The sequence below is a fragment of the Drosophila subpulchrella genome, chromosome 2L (assembly GCF_014743375.2).
Source record: "Drosophila subpulchrella strain 33 F10 #4 breed RU33 chromosome 2L, RU_Dsub_v1.1 Primary Assembly, whole genome shotgun sequence".
Classification (NCBI taxonomy): Eukaryota; Metazoa; Arthropoda; class Insecta; order Diptera; family Drosophilidae; genus Drosophila; species Drosophila subpulchrella.
Window position 1 is genome coordinate 17,327,734 of NC_050610.1, and position 25,202 is coordinate 17,352,935.

Consider the following 25,202-nt stretch of genomic DNA (forward strand, 5'->3'; position numbering starts at 1 on the left):
TCCCTGGTTCACTGGTTCCTTCAGTTGAGAACCTATCGCGAAAAGGCTGCACTGGATAGAAATAAATTTGTTAATGGATTTGTTCCGGCCCCGTCAGCACGGCAGTACCATTTCAGCGGACTAGGAGACGGACCCGACGAGGTTTTACAGCCGGGGAAAACAACCGCCAAAGAAGAGGCCCTCCGAATGGCAAATTTGCAAAGTGAACGACAGGCCACAACAACAACAACTGCTGACATGTGCAACGTAGCATGTAAAAAGGGGATTTTCCGGGACTACTTGCGGGCAAGTGGTCAAAGGACTTGGATGCCCCTGCTCCTGGTCCTTATCCTCATCGGGAGCTCGACTGCGGCAGAACCCCTTAAAGTTATATACGCTGTGAACGCTGGCGGAGATGAGCATACCGACCTTAATGGCGTCCAATACGATGCGGATCCGCTTAAAGGCGTTGGTATCGCCTCGGACTACGGCAAACACCTGCTGATGATCGGCCGGGTTCAGGAACATGACGAGGTGCTCTACAGAACCGAACGCTATCACACCACCACCTTTGGCTACGACTTACCCAGCGATGGTGATGGAGATTACGCCCTGATAATGAAATTCTGCGAAGTCTACTTCGATGCGCCACAGAAAAAGGTCTTCGATGTGCTGCTCAACCGAAAGCACACGGTTGTCCGTCAGCTGGACATCTACAACCAGGTGGGCAGGGGCTCGGCCCACGACGAGATCGTGTACTTCAAGATCAACAATGGTCGATTAAACTACGAGGGCGAGGTGTCCGATGTGCGGAATGGCCGTCTGCGATTGGACTTCATTAAGGGGGCTCTGGATAATCCCAAAATCAATGCCTTTGCCTTGCTCAAAGGAGATGTCTCCCAGTTGCCGCGACTGCATGGAACTGAGGCGAGTGAAAGGATCAAGCCGGAGGGCAAGCCGATTGCGGAACAGAAGACAGGAAATCAGGTGGAGAAGGTAGTGCGCAACCAGCGTGAGGATGTAGATGAGGATGATGAGGATCTGGACGACGAGGAGTTCGAAGAGGAGCTTCCCGAGCAGCAAAACGACCAGCTGAGCACTGATCAGCCATCCCAACAATCGGCGGATTCCAAGCGATCTTATAGCGGCCCCCGTCAACCGAATCCTTACTCGATGGACGACTCTTCGATCCTACTGCCGGTATTCATTGCCATCGGGGCCTTTATACCGCTGCTGTTCTGCCTCTGCAAGCTGTGATCCCCATCCGTTGCCCACTCAACGATCTCGGCCTGCGTTGATTTCCTGCTTTGTGATTTTGTGATTTTGATAAAAGACTTAATTGTAATACTTATCGTTTAGTTCGTACGTTAGGCATACCCTAGAGATCGGCTCCCTCGATCCCAAGACGCACAGCTCTCTAACACGGCCCTGTACTTTCCATATTTGATAAGCAACTTTTTGTGTTCCTTTCGTTGACCACTGCCGTCACAGGCTCGGGTACTTAATCGTTGAGTCACTTGATTTACAATATATTACCGGATTGGTTGATCGCTTGACTCGGGGGTGTGCGCACAAATTTTAAGCGGTTTTTGGGACAGTTTTGCTTGGAGACTGTTAATTTTGAATGAAATTAAATAAAATAAACCTTGTTTGTTATCGAACAAAACCGTTTCTGATTATTTTGATGATACCTTTTTACTTAAGCGCTCGAAATTTTGGAAAATTCCAGGTCTATTCTAAGATTAGGTTAGTCGTTTGCTGACCTGCTGATAAGCTACCCCTGCATAGATTCAGCCAATTTTTGAATAATTCATAAACAAATTGTGTCTTAGTTGCACGATATATGATTTTTGAAAGTCAATTTTCATTTTTGTTTGATAATATTGTAACCATTTTTGGACAATAAAACTTTAATGCAATTAGACAGATATTAAAAATTGTTTTTTTAATTTTAACAGATTAAATCTTACTAAAATAAGGATTGATAGTATTTTTGTCTCCTGTGTAGAACCAGTTCATTTTGCGAACCGATAGCCGGCTAATCGCAGGACTATCGGAATCGGTGCCATCCCTGGCGGATGTCCTGTTGGGGGCTGGAAAACTGGCGTCGCGAGGAAAATTCAGTCATCAGCGCGTGTCCATCGAATCGGCAGTGAAAATGTGCCAGCGGCGGTTCTTCAGCAGCAAGTACACCAGTTTCCACAAGAACCACATCAAGTTGTTTGCCGTTTACATGAAAACGGCGAATCTGATGCAAAACTTCAATGTGCTGAAGCGTTCGCTGTAAACGCTGCTGCGGTCGACGTCGCAACCGCCGCTTCCTCCTCCTCCCGCAGAAAAAAAGAAAATTAAAATAAAGTTAATTCCGGGCTGTGTGTGCTAGTGTATTTAAAATAGTGCTGAAAATCCGTTAACGCAAAATATTTAGAAATGTCTGAAAGAAAAACCGAAAAGTTGGTGAAAATCCTTGATAAGAAATATAACAATTACAATTCAATTTAGGCGTGTCTAGCTAAATAACGGTAAGTTCCTTTTCCTCTTACATAATACTAAATCATATGATTTCGGGGTTTTTGATTGTTTTACCAATTGCATAATATAGGAGCCACAAATTCGGTATGTTTGCCGACTTTTCTGCTGTCCTTTCTTCAGAATTTGACTTTGCCAAAAGACATAAATCCTTTGGAAAAAAAACATTCTGTCATCAGGTGTAGGAAAAAAAAAACGTATCGCTCTCTCTTTCGCGACTCTCCCTCTCGCAAAGTTACCGTAACTCTCTCCCACGCGCTTTCACAAAAATCGGCAAACAGATGTTTTTTGGACTCTCCTATGCGCATGTAACGGTGCCTACGCTAAACAAAAACAAATTGTCTATGCCGACGCCATTTTTACGTCACTGCCGCTGCTGCAGCTCGTAACAATAACAAAAACAATAAGAACTGCATCCAGCTCTCAAAAGCAGGCTACATTTTTTGCATTGTCGCTGGGTGTCTGTGTAAGGATGTGTGCGTGCGTATGTGTGGGAGTTTTATATAATGCAAAAAGTACCGCAAGCGCATACTTTGTTATTGTCCCTATTGTTATTGCTGACGTACATACATATGTATAATGATTTTGTTCCGTCATGTGGACAATGGCATCAGTAGACAAACAATATTTTTGAGCTTAATTTGCACTGTAAAGTTGACCTTCGCTTTTCTGACTTTTAAGGTACTATATAAAGTGGAACTCAATGTCTACATATAATATTTCTTTTTTTTTTTTTTTATATTAATTAATGTGGAAATTTTTATTCTTAAGATTAGCACACTGCTACCCAACTGGCAACTTAATCTAATCAGTTTTTACAAAAATAGTACAATACTTAGTCTAAGCGTTGCTTAAGGCAAGAAATAATTTCGTTATTTTTATTTTTTGATATTAATGTTGAGGTTGGTGACGTTGCTAGGTCAAAATCCGGTCCGGTAGGTCTTGAGGGTGGTGTCTTTTTAGTCTTCTTTTGACTCGGTTGCTTGGTTCAGCGCTGTTTATAGCAGCGGTACCAAGTTTGGGCACATTGAGATCCCGTTCGATGTCTCTGGTTCGCATAAACCACGGAGCTCCAGAGATCCTTCGAAGTGTTTTCGCTTGCAAAACTCGGATTTTGTTGAGGTTGGTTTTTGCAGCGATGCCGTAGACCTGGAGTCCATAGAATAGACTTGGCGCTAGTATGGACTTATAAATTTGGACTTTACAGCCAAGTGCGAGCTTGTTGCGTGGTGTGAGAAACCAAGCCATCCGAGCAACTTTGGTCCTGAAGGAGTGTTGTATTCAAGTAATGTGCCTGCCAAAAGTGAGTTTTTTGTCCAAAGTGACACCGAGGTACTTGTATGCAGGAAGGAATAATATTTCTGAAAAGTTCCCAAAAATCATTCACTTTAATTTATAGAATATAAAAATTATAGTCATTCAAAGTTGACCTTCGCTTTTCTGCCTTTTCAGGTACTATATAAAGTGGAACTCAATGTCTATATGTAATATTTCTAAAAAGTTCCCTAAAATTCATTCACTTTAATTTCTGGAATGTAAAAAAATATAGTTATTTAAAGCTGACCTTCGCTTTTTTGCCTTTTCAGGTACTTTATAAAGTGGAACTTAATGGGTATGCTTAATACTTATGCAAATTTCATACAAATTCAATCACTTTAATCTATGGAATATATAAATACATAACTTTTTAAAGTTTTTGTCTTTAAAAGTATTCAAATAACTTAATTCCTATTTTTCATATTTCTAAAAAGGTCCCAAAAATATGTTTTTTAATATCTGGAATATAAAAAAATGTAGTCATTAAGACATATTCTTCAACAGTTTTCAACAAATAATGGAAATGGAATATAAAAAAATATAGTCATTAAGAAATATTCTTCCAAAGTTTTCAACAAATTTCGTAAGTAATTTAAATTATTAGAATCTAAATCTTTTATGGCTTCAGCTTTCATAAATCAATATCCTTTTATTTGGTTACATATGTACTTGCGATACAAAATTGTATCTATCAGGCGAGTAATAAAAGTACGAAATGCATGTAAGTGATTTGTCCCCTGACAAATGGGTTTTACTGTAGTTTGCATTATTAGGTTTTTGGCTCCAAATTCGCTGCGGCAAAGCCATAACTATTGTCCACTTGTCACGCCCCAAATAAGTAAGAACTCACTTGGGTTTTTTTCTCCTGATTTACTGTACTGTGCTGTGTAAGCCGTGTCCTTTGTCCTTCGTCCATGGTCATTGCAAATGTGTTATATGTAATAAAATTGTTGTAATCCATTTCCCATGGTCTTCTATCTGTCTGATGAGTGGTGGTCGAGTAGATGGAGGTGGAGGAGCTGTCTCATTTGCTATTTCGGTTCGTCCTGCCGCGTGTCCTTGGGAAAAGCCTGGGGCTTACATAATAGCCGGCGGCGGTGGAGAGAAAGCTTCGGAAGGTTGATGGGCGTTATTATTATTATTGCTATGTTTTCCAGCTGAAAGTTTAAGCCGCACACACGCACTCAACTTCAAGACTAATGAACCTAAAGTGGGACTACGGACTATATTTCTATAGCTTCAGCTCTCCAGCGAGCCAAATTGATGGTCTTTTGTTTGCTTACTAAATTACTTGGTGGGATTGTCTTTATGCGTTATCAAAGCCTTTAAAGTATAAATTTAAAGGGGTTCGTTCTGTAATACTTGTATTCTAAAATTTATTATTAATGTATTAAGGGTGGATGAGTACATAAATGGCTTAAAATATTCTATATTCACTAATAACTTGTTAAGAAAAACAGCAAATGCCCCAAAAGTGATTTTAATATTGTATAAGCAAACAAATTGTATTTCTAACGTGAAGGAAATTTACCTTATTAAGAACCAGCTTCCCATCCAATTATATACCGCACAGCCAATGTAATCTGAATTTTTTAGCCATTGTCAGCTCTGGAAATCATTAGCAATATTACTACCTACACTGCGGGAAACGTTGACAATGATTTTATTAATTTCGATTCTTCAGTTGTATAACATAAAACAAAGTTAAGGCGTAAATATATCAACGTAAATTGGATAGACACATATGCTGTTTTTGGTGTTAAAAGGAGTTCGTTTTTCATTTTGTGGTCATACAATATTTTTCAATGCTTTTTCGCAGTGCAAAAGTGTCCCTGTCTGTGGCTTTAGTGTGTAAAAATATATTTACAATCTCGATTCATAAAATCGTCGTTAGGAACATCCAATCAAGGCAACAGACGACGCAGTTTCGCAAAATGAACCCCCATCCTAAGGATTCAATTACGTGCACTTAGCTGCAGTCGTTCAAGTACAAGGATAATGTGTACTCCACAGTCTGTGTCTCGTGGTTTCAGGCCAAAGATAAAAGAGCTGCACCCACGCCATCAGCTGCCAGCTTTGGATCGATATTATGGAAATGCCACGATATTGAAATGTTTGCTCTGAAAGTGCTGCACACATTCACTTGCTCCGTGCCCTTTGCAATTATCAAGGAATTACAATCGTGTTATCCTTGCACACAGGACCTCAACCCGCTGTCGTGTTATGCCACCAAAAAACAAAAACAAAAAAAAATCAATTTCAATTGCGGGAAACTTGCTTTTCCTGACCATTTGTGGTTGCCTTCACAGCCCTGCTTCTTTAATTATTCATTTCCATTAACTAGACAAAAGTGGGCAGGAATGCAGGGAAATTGCCAACGATGTCCGTTTGAGTTTAAGCATGTCCATTAAATGACGATTTTATATTTATCAGGACTAATCAATTCCTGAGGATATGCAATGGTTTTTCAAAGGTTATAGATGGGTTGGTTTCGGCTTGGGTAAATTAAATAGCTATTTTAAAAATACATGAATTTGAATAATACAAATCTAAAGGTAACATTTTCTTCAGCCAGATAAAATTAAATTATTGATTACCTTTCAGTGAACTTTGCCATTCCTAAATCTCCATATTGTACTTATTTTTTGTAACAATCGAATTGGAATGATTTTTGTGTGAAGTTTAAGTTTAAGATTAAGTGCAAATCATATATTTAATTGATAAATAATCCAGAAATATTCACTTATTTAAATAAATTTCAATTATCGAAATATATTTCATCAAAACTAAGATTTAGCAATAGAGTGCTCTTTAAGATCCTGCTGCAAACACATGACTCTTTTCAAAATTATCCAATAATTAGAAGAAATTTTTGTGAAGTGTAAATGGAAATCAAAGATAAAATTGTTTAAAAATTAATTTAAAAATATACACATATTTCAATCAATTTCATTTCAGTTTCCATGAACGAAATCAATTTAATCGAAACTAAGTTTTAGCAATATAGTGTTCTTTAAGATCCTTCTATAAACACATGCTTCTCTTCAAAACTATTTAATAATTATAACGATTTTTGTGTGAAGTGTAAAAGGCAATCAATGATTAAATTTTTTAGCAAACTATAAATATTCACTCATTTCAATACATTTCAATTCAATTTCAATAACCGAAATCTATTTTATCAAAACTAAGTTTTAGCAACAAAAATTCACAAACAATTGTCTCTTTTCAAAACTATTCAATAATTATAAAGATTTTTCTGTAAAGTAAAATGGAAATTAAAGATTAAATTATTTAATAAACCAGAAATATTCACTTATTTCAAAAAATTTCAATTGAATTTCAATGACAAACATCTATTTTATCAAAACTAAGTTTTAGCAACATAGTGTTCTTTAAGATCCTGCTGTAAACACATGCCTCTTTAAATAATTATTTAATTATTATTAAATCAAAGATTGTTGATGTTATTAAACCAGAAATATTCACTTACCTAAACTAATTTCAATTCCATTTAAATAACCGAAATCTATTATATCAAAACTAAGTTTTACCAACATAGTGCTCTTAAAGATCCTACTGCAAAGGCATGGCTATTTTCATAATTAACCAAGATTTAGTAATATTTTTGTGTTCAATTTTTTTTCGCCTTTTGTTTTTAGGTGCATATTTTCTTCCCCTCTCTCCCCCTTCCCATCCTTCGCCTTAACAGCTGTTATGCTAGTGTGGGTGCCGGCTAACAGACCCACGCTCTTTTAACGCTGGAACACCACTGTTATCGGAGCGATTTCGGGTTCTCCGCTCTTTCAAATATATTTTCCTACGATTCTCGCATTCAGTTCTCGGCAGTTCTCGGCGCGCAGCAGTTTCTATTTTTCCGGCTCGGTCGCTGAAATTCGATTTTCCCATTTCCAATGCCCAGCAAAACTGTAGTTTTTATTCGAGAATTATTCGAAAACGTTGCGGGAAACTATTCAAATATGTAAATCGAAACGAGAGCAAGCCGTGATTCTTCCTTAGTTTGTGATGTCGTGTGTTTTTATTGTGTGTGACGAAAAAAAGTGCGCCTGTTTTCGTCAATAAATATTAACGCTCAATTGTGCCATTTGGCGGGCATAAATTAGAAATCATTATTTATTGCACACGTCTGCAGTGCGAATCAAAACAAAATCGAAAGAGGAGAGAGAGAGAGTGATAGAAAAACAGAAGAGCAAAAGGAGAGAGTGCGAAAAATAGTGGAAAATGAAATAACAGCTGCCGGCTGATTTGTTACGGAAAAGGAAAACGAAGAAAGAGCAAGAAAAACGTGCGTAAAGTTGTTGTATCTACACAGAAAGAAATTCATAGACAAAATGTGCAGATGATTTAAAATGTATGCTCATTCAATTCTGAAGACATGGTCACAAAACTATTCTATTTTTTTTTATTTTGAGGAGTATAAAAAAAAATTCGAAATATGTAAATTTTAAAAAATATGAGTTCCTCCCTTCAAGATTATTAAGAATTACGGAAGCAACATATTTTTTTAATTTAATGTCAGAAAAACCTTTTTTTGAAAAAAATATCTTTAAGATACTTTTCCCAGTGTGTGTAGATACTTGTTCAGAAAATGTAAAATAAATATGTTCTGCTTGTTTAAATGTACCTACATATTCTTCATCTATTTATAACTTGTCTTCTTTATATTTTCACGTTTCTAACGTCTGAGTTTTTTCTCTATTATTTATTTTTTGACGTCTACCAAAAGTGCACTTGAGTTTATTTTGGTCTTTTGCCGGCTCAGTCATTTCCCTTGTTTTCACATCTCCATTCGCTTTGCTCTACTTATTTGATCCCGTTTCGCATTCCAAAATGCCCACATGTACAGATGCATTTATGTGGTACATAGAAAACATGTGTAATTGTTGCTGTTTGTTCTTAATATTTTGTTGTTGCCAACCTGATAACATGGAACAGCATGGCAACATACATATGTACAGACATTCATACATTTTGTCATGCTTCTTGTTTGCTCAAAACAGATATTTTTACTGACTCATCTTATTTTGAAATTCTTGCGTTACCATGTACATCCCAAAATTGCACACTTAATAAAGATATTTCGTTCCAGAAATTTACCATGAATTTTTAAATTCGGTTATGTTTTTGTTGGCGGTTTTTAAATTTAATCATATTTCATTCCTCTCAGAGGATGTCGCAACTTGAAAGACTATTTTTGGAGTAAATCAAAACGGATCGAGCATTTTTAAACAGCTGAACAGCTTATCGCTTAAAATGAAAAAATATTCCGTTAAAAATATGGTATTTATAATATGTTATTTGAAAAATTGGGCTTTAGAATACTTCTACATGTATTTTTAAACGGTGGACGCCTTCTATTGATCAGGTCAAAAAACACGTTTTTTTTATACTCAACGATGCATAAACAAATATTTATAGTCGCATATATATAACACCTATATAAATAAATCTACATAGAACACATATGTATGGACACCGGGTTTCGCCACACAGGCCTGTCAAAAAAAAGTGTTAGTGGAATTAAATCGTCAATCAAGTTGATTTCATTATCAATTATCAGCCAATAAATTAAGATATGACCAGGCATAGATATCGCACCGATTTATCTATAAAAATATGTGTAAACCTTATTCAATTGTTATCTAACGTGTTTTGTTAATTAGCTGGTCAGTAGCGTTGTTGTAAAAATGATATCAATGAATAGTAACTCTGAGCAATAGGTTAAGTTATGACACATCGGAAGGTGTCGCGAATTCCCATAAAAATTGCTTCCTAGGAAAACATTTTTGTTAAAGAACAATCAATTTCAATTACAGTTCTGTTCTTTTTTCTGAGCTTCATAAATCAAATTTCCCAGAAACATGTTACCTGCTGACCAGTGCATATCATTACCAATAAATACTATAAATTCCAGTGCTCATTTATATTTTGTATCTGATATCTTGTATGACAAAGAACATTTCGATTTATGATGAGTCTACATCATTAGACCTTGACCAAAATCGATGTAATAATGCCTTTTGTTATAAACCATACACAAATCTATTTTGGCTTGTAATCAGTTGAACAATATCTCAAGTAGACCGTACAAAGGCTATTGCCAAAAAATCCATTTGAGAATTAAACGAAAAATATAGAAAATCGATTTTTAAGCTTTTAATTACATTTAGTTTCAAGCTGACCGATTGCCTGAAATATTTTATCAGTAAGGTGATCTCATTCTGGGGAACAACATTTCCACTGCTGATAAAAATAAGGTCACTTAAGCAGTGGGCTTTAATTTATTGGTCAGCTATTTTAAGTCGTAAGATTTACTTACATTAAGCAGAGGTTTTTAATTTTGATTTGTTTGTTTATTTTAAGGGAAACTAGTAAGTTCCTAAAGGCACGCTCAAAGTACCAGTATTAATCAACGAACTTATTTCATAGTTATTTTAGTATCTTTTAGATAAACATCAAAGTCGCCCTGCGGTATTTATTTATAACTTCTTCTAAGGATTTATCTTACTTATAAGTTAAAGCCTTGATGCACAAAAATAATAACTACCTTAGATATATTTATAGACGAAAATCATGTAATATTAATAATATCTACCGTTTTAGCGAAAATTGGGAGAATTCAAAACGTTATCTCCCATATTGATGGCGCTTTGTGGCTCCCCTCTTGATATAAGTAAACATAGCTGTATTTCAAGAATATAAGGAAACCCTCAAATGATAATTTTTCATGTCAACAATGATGTACGTTTATGTGGGGTTCCAACCATAAAACCCACTGCTTCTGTTAAAAGAACAACGTTCGAGAGTCAGTAAGAAATGGTTCGAATTTGTTTTATTCTTGACTTTCGTTTTATTATATTTTATTTTTTCCGTACATTTGCATATATGTAAATTTACTTTTGCAACTCCCTTATGTAAATGATCCTTTTATTTTGGCTGTGTGGCCAAAAAGGTCTACACATGAGGGAACAAAATTTGTCACAAATATGATGAGATGAAAAAGGGGTAGTTCCTAATTCTCTGCTTAATGTTGCTTGGCTGAGTTAAATTGACTTTTGGATTTGAACACGTCGAGTTAAATTTGTTTAAGGATAAAGAATGCTTGCTGAAAAGTCGTAGGTAGTAGATATAAAGGTTGGCAAGAATTGCAACACAAAAGTAAAGGCAATCAATTTCGATTGAAGTTAGTCATTATTATATTTTACTTTTAAAAAATGTCTTAATTACCTCTCATTGTAGGGCTTTAATGAGCGTGAAGTTACAATTTTAAAATTGCAATGCAATTATATAGATTATCCATTGAAATTCTTACTGAGGTGAATCTATAATTGTTACTTTGTATAAATATTTATTTTCTGAGCCACAGGCGCAGAAAACAGTGTCGTGCCAGCAAATAATAAGCAAAGTTCACCTGTCACTTGACTGCATAATGCCAATAAATATTAAAACCAATCGTGGATTATAAGCAATGCAAATGTTTTTCCCTATCATTTCAAGCTGTTAAGCTGATAGCAATGATAAAATATGTCATCAACAGTTTGTTGTTCACCTGCTGGCATCCGCTTTTGTATTCAAACTATAAATACCTAATAAAATCAATCCAAGTTGTAACATAAATTGAAAACTATTTATGCCGGAACATGTCCGTAAAAACATTTTACGAGTCCAGGAAGCCAATCGAATTCACACAGAGCAGACAATAGATATTTTTTGTGCTAGTAAACGGGCATTATTTAAGTTAGCACCGTCGGAATTTCCATAAACTCGGGCATGTGGTATAATAAGCATTTAACGATATTTTCAGTCGCAAATAGTTTCGGCTGCCAGATGCATTGATTCAATTTTCGGCCAAGTTAGCTGCCTCGGTCCCCAAGTTTGTATTCTGGATAATCGCCTTGAACCGGTTCGAGGGGCTTTCGGCCAGTTTAAAGTCTGTCGTTGCACTCGCTGTTGCATTTTTCATACATCAATTGACTTTGATTTGTTTATAAATAATTTCGCCCTGCAACTGCGATGGTATTTTCCATATTTCCTTGTGGCGCATGTTATCGATTAGCTATCGCCGAAAGCGTAACCTCAAAACGGTTGGGCCAAAGTTCGGAAACCTGAACAGACAAACAAAGTTGACATTAATGGGTGCCAGTGACAGCTGGAAAAATATATTTACTTAACGATCTTTAACTGAAAAGTAAATTACCGAAGCGAAATCATTTTAAGTTACTGCTTTTTTTCGTAGTCACCAAAAATGCAACTCTGCTTCTAAATTTCGGTACAGTCACCTCAAATGACAATCTGCTCTTCCAGTACATTTCCAAATATATTTTCGATGCCCCTCATTCTGTTCCACGTTCATTGCATTGCATTACAGAAAAGTACTTTAAATCACCGAAAATGCAACTCTGCTTTTCAATTTTGGTACAGTCAATTCAAATGACCATCTTTTTTTCCAGCACAGTCCATAACATGTTTTCGATGCAGTTCCTTCCATTCCAGGATTATTCCGTTGCATTACGGAAAAATAAACTTACTTGGTTGGCTTTTTTTATACATTTATTTTCCTGCCATATTTTGCTAAAAAGTCTTTCAGTCGGTGGGCACAGAAAAACATTTTCTTGGTGGCTGGCCAAAAGATACATCTTACATACAATATGTATTGGTTATTTTTCACATAGTATAGTTTTTTTTCAAAATCTTTTGACCTTTAAAAATACATTATTTCCGCTGGCTAAACTTGAACTCTGGCCATGAAAGACCGAATATTCCCGTCTCAAGTACTTACATTTGTAGCGGGAATTAGTCGCCCTCACTGGCCAAAATAAACATTAGTTTATGGAGCGGGTAGTTGGCAGGAAGGGGTTTTACGGGGGCATCAATCCCATTCACGTCTATACCCCAAGGTGTAGGGGCTTTGCGGACCCAAAAGTAAACTCAAATTAAATATTAACACATTTCGGGGGTGTTCGGCGGATGGCGATGTGCGAAGAAATCAATTAAATCGTGGCGCAATTCGTTCAAGCTCAAGGACTTATGGCTATTGACGTTGGGTCAACGTTGTGAGAATATACTTGCAAAATGATTTCTTACAGTGGGCCAGGAGCAATGAAACTTTTCTAGTGAAATCGCAAAAGTTGTGTTGCTCTTGGTTTTATATTTTCTGCAACAGGAAACTGAAGTTCCCCTTCAGTGTCAAAAGTTTCTAGTTACCTAGATAATGTAAGACAAGATAAAATGAAATGTTTATTGAAATATATAAGAAGGCATTTATACCCGATACTCGTAGAATAAAAGAGTATACTAGACTTGTTCGCTTTTAGCTCTATATGGTTTATATATTCTTGATCAGGATCACTAGCCGAGTCGAACTAGCCATGTCCGTCTGTCTGTCCGTATGATCGCTGAGATCTCGGAAACTTTAATACAATATCGGAAACAACCGATTTGCTGCATGCATATCTCCATCTCCCTCGCACTCTCGCGTTCTTTCATGTTTGAATAGAAATATATTATATTAACTAACTGGTAATTAAAATCATTTCCACAAATTTGTGTCGTGTTTCGCTTATACATTCCACTGTTCTTCTTTTCAGCAATTAATTAAAACAAACGGCTTTGCACTAATGCCACTTGAGTTTGATTCAGACAGATTTTGCGGGAATTTAGGTTAAACTCTCGATTAAAGCCGGTTAGTTGCTCAACTGTTAACGGTTTGTAATCAAAGTCAGTGAACTTGAAATTCTGTGGGCGGTAATCTAATCACCACTTTGCAACAAGTAGTTGTTGGTGTGGGAAAGCCTAGAAAATTCACGACCATGGCCAGGATCAATTGAATATGATGATAGAGGACGCCTTGAGGGATAAACCTAAATTGGCCATCAATTTTATATAATGAGATGGTCGACACTTGCACAAACAGATCAACGAATTGTGGCAGTACAAACAGATTCAATTGCTCAAGTCGAGACAATTACAGAAATCGACTCGTACATTGCCCTCCAATTTATCAGCATCTCGAATGTGACACTCGGAATCGACCCAATCATTTAATTGTTTGGCTTTATCTCCCGCACTCGATAGATAAGCTTTCGCTACTGTTGCTAATAAAATTTCACCAATAATACAAATCAAATCTTATCGCACTCCACAACTGGCAGGCGGTGCCACTTATATTTGTTTATTCTGCCTTATGGCCATATTTACTATTGGTATTAACTCGCTAATTTCGCATGGCGCTAAGTGCACTGGATCGATCCAGTTCGAAAAACAAACATTGTCTGCCCGATAATTTTGTGTTAGATCTTAAAAAAGAATGGCGATGTTTCAAGTGGACACACAAGAGCACTTGAAGTTAACTGAATTTATTGCAAAAAGATTGCAAATTAACATTGGAAATAAACAAGAGCTTTTTGGGCTGCGGCATATAATAAGAGATGATTAAATAAATCCACTCACACTAAACTCAAAGTTTATAGAAAATCACGTGCCGCAGGCAGATGAAAATCCAATTTGATTTTAGCACATTTTTATTTGCAATGGTCCAAAAAGAATGCGCCACCAAATCAAAGAGAACTAATCAGAAAAAGAATAAATATAAATGTGCGAATTTATGGAGTATATCTGGATTTTGGCCAGAATTCTTCATGGTTGGTAAAATCTGTGGGTTTTAACCAGTTTCGATTGGTTATTGATGCAGGTCGGTCGACTTTTAGAGTGATAATACAAAATAAATACCCAAGAAGTTATCTAATATTTATTTACTCTCTCCTTGCAGTTAAAAAATCTAAAAACAGAACAGCAACTGAGAAGGAAACTGGCTAAGTAGAAGGACATTATAGCATGCCAGGATCAGGAGAGTAAAATCCAGATCACAATGAGCAACCGCACGGAGCAGGATTACGACAGTGCCACTCCGGCGCTGCAGCAGCAGATGAATCTGGCCCGCAGAGCCTGCTGGAGGACCAAATCCTCCCGCTCGGACTTGCCCCCCAAAAGTATAGAGTTAGTTAATCCCAAGAATGCGAATCAAATCGATGCTGAAGCATCGCCACCGAGAGATGAAACCAAAACAAGAACAGAACCGCAAACAGCATTCGCAGCACGCAAAACAACCTGCACATTCGCCGACTGGCGGGGGATTCTCGGGAAAAGGATGCTGCTCATCTGCGGATTCATCCTAATCCTTGGTATCGCCCACGGGCGACCGAACACGAGTGCGGTGGGCGTGGCTTCGGCAAAGGATGGCAAGGATATTGCGGATGCGGTCACCCAGCTAAATGTGAGTATGCCACAATCCGAAATCCACAATCCAATTCAATGGCCATTAAGCCAGGCATTACCAGCACATCCGGTGTGCAACTAAAGCTCTTTAGTTGATTGCAATTACTGAAGCTCCGGGTTTCGTTGGAGATACAGTAGATATGCACTAGCAAGGACCTTTTTGAAAAAATGTCTTCAATAAATATATTTGATTTTGAATCACATTTTTATAAACTTATACTAGTTTTAGTTTTTTTTTAAAGAACATTGAAGGATATAACTAGTTGGTATTAAATAAACATTCAGTTTGAAATATTCCTTGGGAAAAAAACTAAAAAAAACATGTATGCTAGTCCTTTAATCTTTTTAAATAACCAGTTATACCTTTTTAATAATTTCTCTAAGAGAAGTTTGACTGTAGCTCAATCAAAAAAGTCTAGGGTCATAAACTATACTCTCAATTGGAGTAATTAGTGATAAAATATTGACATGTTTATATGGGAACCTACAATGTGTGACTGGGCTATGATAAACGCTTACTTCCTCAACAACAAATACTATCTAATACATTGATTTTTTTAATGTTTTATTCAGACCATGACCAACATGATCTAATTAGCAAATATATGTGATTTCTTATCATGATAAAAGATTTATTTACTAATTACGTATATTGCCAAAGCATAAGGGATAAATATAGACGTCATTGAACTTGTATTGGAAACCAATTAAAAATGTTGGGAAGCCCCAATTAATTGGCAATGATTTGACGTCAATTTTTAATATCTGTGGGCACAAAAGTATAGTCTATTTCAAACCTATTAAATCCAAAACACAATTCATTATTCATTAAAGGGGGAAGTATATCCGACATTGTAGCAGTTTACCTCACTAACCTAGATCAACATTTCAACCACAATTTATGTGTAGAAATTGGAACCGCTGACGATTTAGTATCCAAAAAAAACAAAAACCAGACACTATCGTGTTCGAGTGCGTCATTAATAAAAATGATTGTAATTTTCAATGGCGTGTTTCCAAACGCTCAACTCAACCCCTGATATTGCCAACCCACCAGGTCTGGATTTTATTTTCCGCAGTTTATACGCCCATGTAAATGTTTAATGTTTGCCTTGGTGGGTATTGGCATTTATCAATTTTCCCCATACCGTTTACCAATTATAAACCGCTAATGCGTGATTTAATTTACTCTTCCTTCCTGACCAAAACAGCTGCCCCAAAGCCCGCCCATGGATGCGGTGGATGTGGGTCTGGATCCAACGCCACCCGTGAGGTTGCCACGTGCCGAGCCACTCAGATCCAGCGACCAGGATGCGGAGGGCGGCGAAGGGCACAAGATGGAGAGGTATCCCCTCTCCAGTGTGGACTTTGCTCGGGTGAAAACGCCGTTCATCATCGGAATCTGGATTCTGTCCGCCAGTATAGCGAAAATTGGTGAGTGAAGTAAACATATTAATTAATCCAAAAATTCTTGATAAATAATATTTTAGCTAAGAGTTTTCGTATCATATATATAAGTTATATCATATAACCGGAGACCGAAAATAAAAGTTATATTTTTAAAAGTCTTGATGAAAAAAGTATGAGGGAAAAGTAACAAGAAATTTCAAAGTATACAAATACATTTGGTTATCCAAAAATTCTATATTAGTAAGATTTTTGAAAAAGTTTTCGTATCATATGGTTATTTCATATAACCAGAGACCGAAAATAAAAGTTATATTTAAAACGTCTTGATGAAAAACAAGAAAGAACGCTATAGTCGAGTGCCTCGACTATCAGATACCCGTTACTCAGCTAAAGGGACCAAAGGGAAATGGAAATAAGCAAGCAGCAAAGCAAGACTGAAATGCGCCACCTACCGGCGGTAGACAGATTTAAGCGTTATGGGCGTTAGGGTGGGCGTGGCAAATTTTTTTTTTTGGTCAATCGATAGGTATTGACGAGACCGATACAGTTCAGTTTAAATTTTGTATCTAGCATGAAAATTGTGGGCGCCACAGGCTTGGGCGGTTTGTGGGCGTTAGAGTGGGCGGGGCATATTCGCGTGTCAAAATTGCGCTGCGTACAAAGCTACGGAATCTAAATCTGAAATCCTGATTCTATATCTTTGATAGTTTCCGAGATATCCACGTTCATATTTACGATTTTTTGAAGTTTGGGGGCGGTTTGTGGGCGATAAAGTGGGCGTGGCAAACTTTTTTTTAAGTCAATCGATAGGTATTGATGAGAACAATACATTTCAGTTAAAATTTTTATTCTAGCATCAAAACTGTAGAAGCCACAGTTTTGGGCGGTTTGTGGGCGTAAAAGTGGGCGTGGCACTCTACTGAAACAAACTTGCGCTGCGTAAGAAGCTCAGGAATCTGCACGCCAAATCTCAATAGCCTAGCTCTCATAGTTTCCAAGATCTCAGCGTTCATCCGGACAGACAGACGGACAGACGGACAGACGGACAGACGGACATGGCTAGATCGACTCGGCTAGTGATCCCGATCAAGAATATATATACTTTATAAGGTCGGAAACGCTTCCTTCTGCCTGTTACATACTTTCCGACGAATCTAGTATACCCTTTTACTCTACGAGTAACGGGTATAAAAAGTATGAAGGAAACGTAACAAGATATATCAAAGTATAAAAATAAATTTGGTTACACTTAACTTAATCATTTCATCAAAATAGTTTTTATTTGTCAAATTAAAAAAAGCTTTTATAACTATTAATAAACAATTTAATATTAAAGGTTCCAAATAACTGTTGATTCTCATTCTGAATATGGTCCAGATTAATTTTCGATAGCCAACTTACCTTCTGAGTGGCACTAAAATTGTCATATTTTGACCCACCAAAACTGGCCAATTAACGAAAATAATGTATATTAATCCTGTGCACAATCAGCGGAAAATGTGGTTTTTCCATAGCAGCAACAAATCCTTTAGCTGTGGAAGAAAACCCACAGTTTGTATTCCTGGGCGTGGGTGTCTGTTGTATTTTCCTTCTGCTGTTGCCAGGCAAAATCAATACGGTTTATGTAATTCCTGTAACTACGACGACGCCATCATGCAGATTTGCGTCAAGCCGGCGACGTAACCGTGTGGGTGCCTGGGTCCGAGTCCTCACCGAAGGACATTGCATAAGCCCAGGATGGATGTGTGCAACAAGCTGTATGTTTTGGGGCCTTGACCCTGCGCCCCGAGCAACAATTGGGCCCAAATGGCAATGCATTTATCATTTACTTTGATACTCGACCACTTTCAAGCCTCTGGAGGCTTCATTACCAAGGTTTTAAGACTTGGTTTATTTATTTCTGGCCTTAAATGTCGGCCATATACCATCGCCAGACAGGTTTATCCGTAACCCTGCCCGTAACCTTGATTGCAGGGCAAGAGAAAATCCGATTTTCAACATCAAGGACGAGGGCAGGTTGTTTTTTCTGTGGGCTCCAGTTTCCATTTCAATTTCTATTTTTAAGTGGGGCCCAAAAATATGTAGGCGAAACTTGATTGCGAATGCCATTTGGCCAAAAACAAACTAGTGAAAAGGTCGATTGAAAAATGAGGGGCTTGGCACTTAACGAGGAAATAAACTCGAGTTTTTACAGCCAGATAAAAAACTTTCTTTGAAACTTTCCTTAAACCTGATAACGTTTAAAGATTTTTTATTTGTGTTTGTAGTATTATTATGTAGGTGAATTTGGATTTCTTTGGAACGGGATATTTAATGAAATTGATATTCGCGGTATTTATACTATATTTTTCCTTTTTTAAAGATAAACTTAGTACTTAAATTGAATGAGCACCCTATCCGATTTTTAATTAAATTCCGAACACCAAAAATGCAAATTGAGTCCTTACATTTTTAACGAAACTTTCCCACCATTTTTGCTTTGTTTACGAAGCATAATTATCCTTCGCTTTTGTGCCCTTGAACCCAAAATATTTTGTTGGGGACTGGGGCAATGGTGCAGAATGAAGAGGTATTGGGGTATAAAGGGCAAAAGGGTATAAACTAGAAAGGGCTCACTATAGCTAAAGCAAGAGCCCCTTCGAAATTGCATGCAAATTTGCCATCGTTTCCATCAAATGGGAATAATTTTGTTTTTATGGCAGGCTGTTGGTAATTAATGGAAATATTTTGGTTCCAACACCCACAATTTTATAAGCTTTTGCGTTGCTAAATTTTTCGTGTTTATCTAGCAAGAAGGTTTATATATTTTACAATTTATTTCAGGTTTCCATATGACGCCCAAACTGCATCTAATATTTCCGGAGTCGTGCCTGCTGATTGTCGTGGGCGTGGTCATTGGGGTGGTGCTCTATTTTTGCACCGATGTGGCCGTCTCCCCGCTGACCCCGAACACCTTCTTCTTTTACATGCTGCCCCCGATTATCCTGGACGCAGGCTACTTTATGCCCAATCGATTGTTCTTCGACAACCTGGGCACCATCCTCCTGATGGCGGTGGTCGGAACCATCTTCAACATAGCCACCATTGGTGAGTAGTGCGGTAACCCGAGTGGGATTCGATTCCTGGTTCTCGGGGGAATTTTCCTGTCGTTTGGTCTGATGGCCAAGTCAACAAAGGTAGTCGACTGTTAATCCCATCCATCTATGTCTATCAACTGAAAAACCGGTCAATGGAAGTGGTCGTTTAGATGCGTCGATTGTGTGAGGTCCATTATATTTGTTTGTTTTGGTGGGGGCTGGCACATGAGCAAACTCAGCTAAATTTATTAATGACAAACAATGGTTTAATACGGTCTCTATTGGGTTATAACCCATATTTATTGTCGGAAAAGGACTTTGGTTTAATGTATCAATGATTTATTTCACAAAAGGAAGAACGTTATATTCATTTTTTAAAATAAATAATGTTACCTATGTTCTTAAAAATCCATATTTTTCAGATGGATTGTATAAATTAAACTATAAAAACCGCTTTAATTGGTAACATTATATTACTTCGAATGGCTACAATTTTTTCTACTCGTTTTCGCTTTCAACTATTGGTTGTTATTATATTTCACAAAAGGAAAAACTTTATTTTCATTTTTAAAATAAATAATGTTACCTATGTTCTCAAAAATCCATATTTTTCAGATGGATTGTAAAATGAAACTATAAAAATGCATTAATTTGTAAAATTATATTACTTCGAGTGGCTACAACTTTTTTTACACGTTTTCGCTTTTTGGTTGTTAGATATTGACAAATACAATTCGCAGTACATCATCTCATTTGAAGTACTTCCAGCCCGAACAAAGCAAATATGTGAACAGTACTTGTCAAATGGTTGACAATTACAAAAGGTGTCAGCAACGCCAGCAATTAGACACCTGATACAGATGAGTAAACAGAAGCTGAATCGTCTGAATCATCCATAAAAAAATGCCTTCCTTTTGTAACCCCCCTATTAGAAAAGGGCGGTTTTGGGGGGCGTATATTTTTTCACATCCAATAAATTAGGCGACACGCGAGGGGCGTGGCACTGCCCTAACTAGATGACCGCTTAGACGTGATTTACACAGAGTGGAACAAAACATGCGATTGATGTGGATGCTGAAGCTGCCACCGCAGATGTTGAAGCGCTCCAATAACAATGGAAAATGGGGGGACCATGGGTGGGTAGAAAAGGGGTGGCAGACGCCAGTTAGATGAATGACCGAAACCGCCAACGGACGGCGGGATATACGCTCGAGTTGCCACATTTACCCCTCTAAAACATCCAGACTTGCCAATTACTTATGCTTAACAAATTGGATTACATATCACAATGGGCGGACAACACTGCTAAGTTATCTCTCGTGATTCATTTGGAAAATGAAAATTCCGCTTCAATAATTCATTTGAGGGATATAATATACTGTTTTCCTCATGCTTTTCTGGCGAATTTCAAGTATCTAAACCAGTTTTCCCGAACATTATACCAAAATCTAATATCTATAACATTACAAGACTTATATTTATGGTTTTCCTTAGCTTAAATAACATCCATATCTTGCTTTTTATGGTTTCAAACGGTTAATAAACCTATTTAAAATTGCAAGAAATGATATAATAAACACATTCTGCTATGACTAAGACTTGTGAATAATTTCGACATAAATAATCAAATGGATTCGCAGCTTACAGTATTTACTGGTGGCACAATTTGTGCTTATTGAAGAGCCTCACAAGCAATTTTATGGCAAACATTCAATTTGCGTCGTTGCTAACTCAATTATTCTTGGGAAAACACGCTTATCAATTGACTTAAGTGACTTGGAGATGCATTTCGAGAACAACAAACAGCTGCAGCAATGTCAATGCCACACAACCGGCCTTCGATTGGCCAGTATCTAATTAAGACCATGATGGACACTGGGAAATTGATGGGTTGGAAATAGTTTACATACCCATACCCATCGTTGCATCGCCTGATTTAATTTTACCCTTTTTATTTTATTTGATTTTCTCCCTTCAAGGTGGTTCGCTATACGCCTGCGGAAAGATGGGAATTTACGGGGAAACCGAGACTCCGGGTCTGATGGACGTATTTCTGTTTGCCTCCCTAATATCCGCCGTGGATCCGGTGGCTGTTTTGGCCGTATTCGAGGAGATACACGTCAACGAGATCCTGTACATTGTTGTCTTTGGCGAGTCCTTGCTGAACGATGCCGTTACGGTAAGATGGGTTTATCGATGGCGAGTGTGGGCCACAGGATATGGGGAGCAATTAAGTCAACAAGTGCCCGACATGGTTAACTAAATCACCTTTCTGCAATCCGCCCTTCCCCATTCCAGGTTGTGATGTACCACATGATGGAGTCCTACAATGAGATTGGCTTGGACAAAATCATCGCCCAGGACATTGCCAGCGGTGTGGGTTCCTTCTTCGTGGTTGCACTGGGTGGCACTGCCATAGGTGAGTGCATGTTTTTAACACGATTTTGCAAATTTAATTGGATTTTAACTTGCAATTTGTTTTAATTCCTCAGGCATCATCTGGGGCTTTCTCACAGGTTTGGTAACCCGGTTCACGGATCATGTGCGAGTCATAGAACCTATTTTCATATTTGTGATGGCTTACCTGGCCTATTTGAATGCGGAAATCTTCCACATGAGCGGCATTTTAGCGTGAGTTTTGTATAATATACCTAGTTTTTCAAAGCTTACTAATAAAACTTATTTAACAGCATTACGTTCTGTGGTATAACGATGAAAAACTATGTGGAATCGAATATTTCACAAAAGTCGCATACGACTGTTAAATATGCCTTGAAGATGCTGTCCAGTTCGGCGGAGACCATTATCTTTATGTTCCTAGGCGTGGCCACTGTGAACAATATGCATGTATGGAATACGTGCTTTGTCCTGCTGACCATTACCTTCTGTTCGGTGTTTCGTGTTATTGGTGAGTATTTCTATATGATATTATATTATTTGAACCAAGTGCTAACTGCTCTTTCATTTAATTTTAGGTGTTATTTTGCTTTCCGCCCTTGCCAATCGCTTCCGTCTGCACAAATTATCCAGGGTGGATCAGTTTGTGATGTCCTACGGCGGATTGCGTGGTGCTGTGGCCTTTGCCCTGGTACTGCTGGTCGATGAGAATGTGGTCAAACAGAAGAACATGTTTGTCACCACCACGATAGCTGTGATTTACTTTACCGTCTTCCTGCAAGGCATCACCATCAAACCGCTGGTCAAGATCCTCAATGTGAAACGGGCCAACAAGCGCAAGCCAACCATGAATGAGCGTATTCATGAAAGGGTCAGTTGTCTATATGATTACAAGATATATTCCTCATACTCAAGTGTATTTCCTAATAGTTTATGGATCACTTGATGGCTGGCATTGAGGATATTGTGGGCAAGACAGGCAACTACAATGTGCGTGATAAATTCAAGCGCTTCGACAATCGCTTCATTCGCCCGCTACTGATCAGAGATCTCAAGGTATTTTAAATAATTAAGTGGGGAAATTGGGTTGGGCATATTTAGAAGTTGACCGCTTGATATCTAAACCTTAACTGCCACTCAGGAAGTTAATGAATTGCATTTATTGGACCATATACCCATGCAAAGCTATGAGCGAGAATTGAACAAGAATAGAAGGGGTAGTACATCGAATGCAGATGACAAGGGCTGGAGGCAGCAGCGACGAGGTTCAAGAAAACCTACCAAAAATAATTCATCAAAGAACCTTAATAAATACGAAGACAATATTTAGTAATAAGCATATTAATAAAAAGTAAATACAGCTTTACCGATTTATTACCTTTTGCCATCCTAATTTAGGGCGCTGAGCCAAAGATCATCGAGACGTACTCCAAACTGACAATGCGCGATGCCATGGAGGTGATGAGGCGGAATCCATCCACCATCGGCCAGATGACGGGCACCGAGTCAATGAGCGCCCTGTTCCGGAACTATACCAATAACTATATTGGGGGCAGGTGGGCACCGCCAACCATATACACCACCTGGTAAACGAATTTTGGATTGAACGATATCTTGCCTGTACTCACACTGATCGTATAATGCATGAGTACGAATAAATTCAAAATTGATGTAGTGAATTTAACCGAATACTAGCATGGACTTGCACAAAACATAAGTTTAAACAATTTGGCCACTAACAAACACAAAACGAGCAGAGGTGTCACAAAAATCTCTAGTTTTAATGATCTTAAACAAAATATTTAACTAACAAATAAGTAGTTACTTTCTTATAGGTCACGTTATTAAAAAAAAGATTTATGTGACACCAGTTCAAACTTTCTATTTCTTCTTATATCTAAAATTCGTTTCACCACTTCTTTGGTTTTGACCCTAAGTAAATATGTACTTAATCTGTTATCTTACTATGGTAAACTTATACTGATGCCTCTTTGAAACATTCTTCAGTCCCAGTCTAACAAATCTAGACAATACCTGTTCGCGTAATCTGGACATGGCTGAGCTGGATTATAATCCATCCAAGAAGGATCTGACTGATGCCAGGATCCATCATCTGTTGGCCGAAGAACTGAAGCCTTATAGAAGGGTATGTATTGGACGTATATTTGTATCTTCATTTCCAATTCACGTTTTGTAATAATAAAATCTTGGTTGGATATTCTATAGCAAACAGTTTTAACTTTAATTACCCCCAAAGATTATCACAGCCCAAAAGTTCCTACTCTAATTTGATATTTAATATCTATCAATCTATGTCACCACCTTTTCGCTCTATAGTAGTCACTAAAGAGTCTTTATGCCAAGTTCTACTGTAACTTCACATTCTACTTTTCCGTTTTGTTCTGTACTTTGGGCATATAGTTTTCTCACACTCTACGCTTCTGGCTCTGAATATAAATATTTATGGCTTACTATATACATATATGAATCTGATATTTCTATATAAATATATTTGTGATTAATCATTTAATTTAATTTCTTTCCCGTTGTTTCGATACTCGTCATCAACTTCTCAACAACGTGTTTTAATAAATCAAAACCGCTTCAAACTTTCGTGTGCCTAACATATCAAAAATAAAAATTTTCAAAATATCGCGATAAAGGCCTCAATACAAATGGTACGAATAAATTGGTTCATTGGTTTTTGTTCTAATTAATTTGATCTGTTTCTTGGTTAATTTTGATAAACTCCTTTCGAATTAACTAATGATAACTACTTTGTTAAATGTTACACGTTGTGTGTCTGTACTCTTTGACTGCAAATATTCTAAATGTGTCTTCTAATTGGTGTTATAATACATAAAACAATCCTTAAAATTATGCTTAACTAATTTACCTAAATGACTTCCAATGTCCCACAGATTTCAGTAACAAGAATGATTAAATACAACATTTTAAATATTTATAGAAAAACAAAAAAATTATTAGGCTTTAAATATTTTAAATCAATATACCCATTTCACTGATCGGATAACAAGAAAATCTATATTTATTTATGACATTTTGTGGTAAATAAATGCTTCATATTCAATAAAAAATATCAATTAAAATCTATAGATTCAATTATTTATTTTCAACGATAAACATACAAAAACAATAAATATTATAAATAAAATTTACTGAGATATGAAAGAAATG

General features: G+C 37.2%; 3 protein-coding genes across 31 annotated transcripts in view; all 3 read left to right on the plus strand.

Annotated features, from left to right (window-relative positions):
* Positions 1–14: 14 nt before the first annotated feature.
* On the plus strand, positions 15–1,645 carry LOC119548235 (malectin-B). The gene has a single exon (XM_037855376.1). The coding sequence runs from the start codon at positions 187–189 to the stop codon at positions 1,234–1,236; it is 1,050 nt and encodes a 349-aa protein (XP_037711304.1). The 5' UTR covers positions 15–186; the 3' UTR covers positions 1,237–1,645.
* A 447-nt stretch (positions 1,646–2,092) lies between these two features.
* On the plus strand, positions 2,093–2,318 carry LOC119546755. The gene has a single exon (XM_037853286.1). The coding sequence runs from the start codon at positions 2,138–2,140 to the stop codon at positions 2,264–2,266; it is 129 nt and encodes a 42-aa protein (XP_037709214.1). The 5' UTR covers positions 2,093–2,137; the 3' UTR covers positions 2,267–2,318.
* Positions 2,318–25,202, plus strand: part of LOC119546750 (sodium/hydrogen exchanger 3) — a 34,588-nt gene continuing 11,703 nt past the window's right edge. For 14 of the 29 annotated variants that reach the window (XM_037853252.1, XM_037853259.1, XM_037853257.1 and 11 more), the window contains exons 1-13: positions 7,676–8,131; positions 14,615–15,118; positions 16,332–16,554; positions 19,354–19,617; positions 21,587–21,786; positions 21,906–22,026; positions 22,100–22,238; positions 22,298–22,515; positions 22,583–22,875; positions 22,935–23,060; positions 23,403–23,590; positions 24,012–24,150; positions 24,668–24,682. In XM_037853252.1, the coding sequence (XP_037709180.1) occupies positions 14,714–15,118; positions 16,332–16,554; positions 19,354–19,617; positions 21,587–21,786; positions 21,906–22,026; positions 22,100–22,238; positions 22,298–22,515; positions 22,583–22,875; positions 22,935–23,060; positions 23,403–23,590; positions 24,012–24,150; positions 24,668–24,682 (2,331 nt within the window). In that variant the 5' untranslated portion in view covers positions 7,676–8,131; positions 14,615–14,713. Of the gene's footprint in view, positions 2,502–7,675; positions 8,132–14,614; positions 15,119–16,331; positions 16,555–19,353; positions 19,618–21,586; positions 21,787–21,905; positions 22,027–22,099; positions 22,239–22,297; positions 22,516–22,582; positions 22,876–22,934; positions 23,061–23,402; positions 23,591–24,011; positions 24,151–24,667; positions 24,683–25,202 lie in introns of those variants that run through there. The other 15 variants (XM_037853260.1, XM_037853261.1, XM_037853282.1 and 12 more) reach the window with 4 other exon arrangements.